At 36.1% G+C, this 5,989-nt stretch overlaps 1 protein-coding gene across 1 annotated transcript; it reads right to left on the bottom strand.

Annotated features, from left to right (window-relative positions):
* Positions 1-2,037: 2,037 nt before the first annotated feature.
* LOC140816265 (uncharacterized protein At3g49055-like) lies at positions 2,038-5,989 on the bottom strand. The gene is made up of 5 exons (XM_073175402.1): positions 4,297-5,989; positions 4,141-4,217; positions 3,497-3,608; positions 3,252-3,368; positions 2,038-2,579 (listed from the first exon to the last, which is right to left on the bottom strand). Exons 1-5 carry the CDS (start codon positions 5,659-5,661, stop codon positions 2,226-2,228), a joined length of 2,025 nt encoding a protein of 674 aa, XP_073031503.1. The 5' UTR covers positions 5,662-5,989; the 3' UTR covers positions 2,038-2,225.

Raw genomic sequence — 5,989 nt, forward strand, 5'->3', positions numbered from 1 at the left:
ACATTCCTCATTCTCTTATACCTCGCTTTAATTGATTATAAAGTCATTATAACTAATCAGCATTAAATTTTTAATCATTAATATAAAAACACACTTATTATTGACAATTGCGTTATTTTTTAAATTGTAGTCACCTTTTTTTTTTTTTATCAAAACACATCTACAGTCAACAATGTCCATCGCCACATCAATATTTTTTCAGTGACTCGTCCATATTTTTTGTATCGCGTCAGCACTCTAATAAAAAAATGATTATTAATTGACTAAGACAATATAAATTTGAGGCCCTTGAAATGGCTAGTCTAGACGGATTCAAGTCCATCCCAGAATTAGCTCCAGCCCAATAAAGCCCAGGCTTTGGCCTTATTGTGGATCGGGGGCCGGCTACCGAGCCCAAAAGTCCGAACTCATATCTCTCAGCCTATGAATCTCTAATAGGGTCAATCTCACAACGGTTTACTAGAGGTCCGAGCCCACTAATGTGATCGGGAAGTCAGAGCTCTAACGCGGCTAAGGAATATGAAGACATCTTCGTCGAAAAATGAGAAATTCCTATAAATACAAGATTCAATCAAATTTCTTCGAGATAAGACAAGAGTCCTAGCCGCTATCAAGAATCTTAACTTTCTGGTCGCTGACCGCATGATGTTTCTATCTCAAGTAAAGTTCTATCGTAACAAAAATTATATTCATATAAGTTAATTAATCTCTCCTATCTCTATAAATGTCATATATTGGCAATGATTTTACTCACTCGCATTCTCTTGCTCACTTGGCACCACTATCTCTCACTCTTAAGTTTGCTATTCGGACTAACTTAAGCAACCGAGGGGTCACGACGAAAACTCTCAGGTCTCTTCTAACCCTATTTTTGTATGTGTAGAACCCAAAACAATAACCAGATCTACTTAACTACGAATATTTGAAGACATGCTCTCTGGACCGAACCCGAGATAAAATTCTGAAACCATCAAAATTGAACGATAATATGATCAAAATGAAAAATATATACGTTAGAGATCTCATTAATTTAATTGTTTCAGACATCAATTAACAGACATAACAATTTATATTTTCTCTTAAGTACTAGCGATTTCATTTTTCCCGAGTATAATGAGCTAAAACAAATTGACGATCAAAGCATTCAATTTTTTTTTTAAAAGCACTAACCATTTCCTTTTGAATCTCGTGTTTATATATCATCCTGTTAAGTACCCTTCCTACATAATTTCGTATGTCTAGTCTAGTTGAAATATGTGTGTGCATGAATGTTAAAAAAGGATATGAAATACTACATTAAAGTATCGTTAAAAATGCAATATTTTAATATAATTAAATAATATTTTGTGTGGCTTATCATACTAAACTACTAATTAAATTAATGGCCAAGTAGTCAAATTTTAAAGCACTTGATTAGCATATTCTTTAGCTCATTATATTAAATAAAGAGTAGATTTATGCGAAACTTTCTCATTAATCTATATACGTAAGTCTATTCGACTCAGTTCATATTTACAATGGAAAGTAATAATTTTTGCATAAAAATAATATTTTTCCATTGATCAGATCTATAGAATATATATCTCATAAAATTGATTTGTGAGATGATATCATACGAAATAAATCAATTGACTGCTTGAATAGGGTATTACTAATAATCACCGTCTATTACCTGATCAAACCATGCATTTAATAAAAATATATTAGCTGATCTGGTTCATGGTCCAAAAATCAGTTGGTTTCAATTTTCAATTTTGTAGCCAACAAATATAATGTAATTTTTTTATTAAAAAAATCCACAGAATACCAATAGGAAAGTGATCTTATATTCAAACTAAATATTTTGTTTGCACATAATTAAACTAATCTCAAGTGTTTTAAAGTCAAGAAAAGTGAGCAAAAAAACTTATGTTTAATGTCCCTTCAATTCTATGTTGTAAAAGTAGACCACAGTTGTTTTTGAATAAATCGGTATATTGAAATTCATAATACATTTAATATACCTTCACAATTTTTTAGTAATATCAAAGTGAAATATATTGCAAATGAAAACATCAACAATTATCAAATCAATATTCATAAGCTTTTTCCTGCCTATACATATTTTTTCCTTTAAAATCAACTAAAGAGAACATCAGTCTGCTCATTCAACTCCATCTTTGAATGCTCACTCGAAAAACATGAGAAGAAGAAAAAACACAAGGAGGATAAAGGGAGAAAGAGAGTCAAAGAAGTGGTTCAGAGAGTTCCATTTCATTCGCAGATTCTTGATGTGTTTCAGAGCGATGAGAGCCTACAATATTTAAACCAAGCCATTGCCATGGCCAGCAGATGTATCGAGGTCTGCTTAGGCCGGTTATTGAGTTACCCCGTGTATCGAGTTCGTCCAATTGACGTGTGAGTTCTTCCACTCGATCCCTCAGCCTGGACGTCCTCATATCTGCCAACTTCAATGACTTCTCGGCTGCATCTCTTGCTACCATGGCAGCTTCTGCGGTTTCTTCTTTGAATTTGAGTTTCTTCTCTGACTCGGTTACGGCTTGCCTTGCCTCCTCTAGTTCTCGACGTGCTGCTGCCAACTACAGAACCACAAAACTCTTGTTTGAATTGACTCAGTAACATGAGAATATGAATGTATATTTGTTATTTTCGCACAACGTAACTAAAATCGTAATCGAGGAATTCTAATCTCTTAGGTCGAAAACCATAATTGAGACATTTTCATCCTTGTGGCCTAGCGACAAGAGACTTATTGCCCTCTAACAATTCCTATCGAATAATTGCTTCAACTTACAGCATCTAATTATGATAAAATACGATGACTTTGGTACCGACTGAGGAGTGGATATTTGTCATTCTACAAAAGGTTATAATCGGTAGCAATAATACAATTTAAATATGCCACGTTTTATTGCATACATAGACAGCTACACCGGCCAATCACTGCTCCTCTAATTTGTCCTACTTGAAGTATCTTAAAAAATTGACACTCATGGCCAAATGTCTAAGAAATAGAACACATGAAACTTGAAAGGAATGAAATAAGGAGATACAGTAAAACTTTCAATTCAGATAGTAAAAAATGTCTAGCTTTTCAGCATTCAAGAAGAAATTTTTGGCCATCTTAGAGAGCAATAAAATTTTTTCCACGCCAATTTTTCTCTTAGATGTTCAAACGCACGGTAAACTAAAATGAATTAAAATTAACATTGATTAACTTGTTCTAGCTCATCATTTATCCTCTATGATACCTGGGCGACGTACTCCTGTTCCACAGCTTGACCAGCAGCAGCTTCTTGCTGTGCTGCCACCTTCCAGCGCATGATTTCTTCTTCTGCAGATGCAATATCCATCATAAGCCCTTCAACCTAGGCATACCAAGCAGCAGAACAAGTATCAAATCTATGCATTTTCAGGGTACTGTCAATTAAATCGGATGTAAAAACTTTGATTTCTAGAGGCTGATGTCATCAAGGATATAGAACCTGTGACCTACATTTTCATTTGCCACTCGCTCCTTCTCTTCGAGTTCTTCCACACGATGTCTCCACTCATTGAGTTCCTTGGCTTGAGCATCTACATGCTCCTTGTATAAACTTGACTCTTTCCTTAACCCAGCATCATTGAATTCACACAATACTAACAGTCAGGAAAGGCTTGTTTAATACTATCATAATATCAAAGTAAAATCTAGCGATACAATGCGTTGCTCATTTTACCAAAAAAATTTAACTTAGTTTGTATGTCCTTGCAGCAAAAACTTTACAAAGTTGTGTTCACTAAGTTCAGTTATTTTTAGTCAGCTTATCTTTGATGCACAGCCGGTAAGTCAGAGTTTTGGAGTTCCTAAGATCAGTGAAGACCATATGCATTATACTCTAGTTGAAATCTTGAATCCTTGGATGATGTAGGAAAATGTTCCAGGAAATGTAGTACAAGCTAGACTAGCCCTTATTCCATGGCCAACATATTGCTCGTTAAAATCCAAATAATTGTCATGTTGGACGACTAGCATATCATGTCAATATTTTGATCATATCATAGCAATTCGAAAGTTCAGTGGACAGTCCTATTATTTTTTTGCACGTGCAGGAAAAAAAAAGCTGGCAATGGCATTGTAAAATTTTGTAACAAAGGTACCTTAGTTCCTCCACAGAATGCTTTAGCTCGATAATCTCAAGCTGTGCCTGCTTAATGATATTCTCCAGTGCACTGGCCTGCACGTAGAATAATGATTAACAACGGGAAAAGAAAAGCAAGAAGAAAACGAAATTTAATGCTAAGAAATACGAGTACCAGAGCATATACTTCATCTTCCTCTGACTCGCCAGTACCCAATTTTTCTTTAGAAGGCTGGAATTTGCTGAACTTATAATCTATACCGGCCTCTTTCAAACCTTTTTCTGCAACTTTAAACAGTTGGTTTGTTTTAGATGACAAGTCAACTGAACTTCGCTTCGACAATGTACTTCTTAATAAAGAGCCAATTTGCTCTTTCTCATTTACTAATTGCGTGATAGTCTCACTCAGACTTTTCACTTCACGAGTCTTATCCTCTATTGAATCCCTTGTTTTCTCAACAACAATTTTACTCAACTCATATATGGACTCCATTCCGGCTAAAGACGCTCTAATATTTTCCTCATTTGACTCTTGAGCAAGGAATAAGGACTCAGACAATTCTGATGATTTTTTAGCATCAACAATTTTCATAGCTTTACACATTTCTTCATGGATACTAGACACAAAATTCAATTGATCAATCAACAATGGCCTTTGTGTCTCCATTGTCAATTCATACTCGCTCACCAATAATCTCAATCTTGACAGCTCACTCTCTATCGTGTCATGCTTCTCAAAATATTCTCTTTCCAATTCAGCTATTTTCCCATTTTTCTCATCTACCGATTGCTTCAAATTCTCAATTTCCTCACTTTTCTTCGCCACTTCCTCTCTCAACCCACCAATTGTTGCCTCGAGCTGTGAAACTTCGATGGCAATCTCATAATTCCTATGGTCGACCAATTCCCGAGCCTCATTTCTTGCTTTGACACTTGATTCAATCTGTTTTACAAGCTCCTCCACGATATCATTTGTCCTCTTAATCACACTATATGCCACGGCTGGCAATCCAGAATACTTATTAGACTTTGGCAACCCATTCCCACTAAAATCTTTATAACTACTAACTTTCCTTGATATCTTCTCAGTGCCACTGACAAGCATAGACGACCCCGTTTCCATTTCGACCCTTGTGGCCTCCCTCACCTTCTCTACCTCCTCTAGCTGCTTCAAAAGCTCATCTTTTTGTCTCAATGCCTCTTCTTTCAACTTAATTTCTTCTTTCAACTCCTTACTGACACTATCCAATTTCCTCAAAGCTTCCTCCTTCCCATTCACTGCCTCATCACGCTGCCGTGAGCACTCATCCCGTTTCTTGATGGCCTCATGGCACAACACCTTAAGCCGATTAAACGAAACTTGGATATCATTTTTCGAATTCTCAGCCGCCTCACGAGCTATTCTCTCACGATCAAGCTCTGCAAGAATTTCCCTAAACTTCTCCACAGATATACTTTCCGGTGTCTTAATATCAATATGCACCGGATCATCTGCCTCGACATCGCTCAATACATCGTTTTCCTCGGCACTCGACATCATTCAATATCAAGCAAAACAATATACACAAAAATTCACAGAAATAGCAAGCACCCACTACGAAGGTACATCATTTAACTCCAAACAAACAATCAAACAAAAATAGCAACAATAAAGATCGGGATATTGCGAGGGCCTAGGGTAGAGTAACCCAAAAAATTAAAAATCAATACCCACGAGAAGAATTGGGATTGATTGACAGGGAAGATGATGATCGAAAGTTAAGAAGTAAACGTTTGAGCAGGAAATCGAACCCAGCCAATCTATTGCGCCCAGCAAAAGAGGAGGAAAAAAAGTTGCAGAAAGAACAAACTAGGTACCGATCAGTCTC

Source organism: Primulina eburnea, chromosome 16 (genome assembly GCF_022965805.1).
Source record: "Primulina eburnea isolate SZY01 chromosome 16, ASM2296580v1, whole genome shotgun sequence".
Taxonomy (NCBI): domain Eukaryota; kingdom Viridiplantae; phylum Streptophyta; class Magnoliopsida; order Lamiales; family Gesneriaceae; genus Primulina; species Primulina eburnea.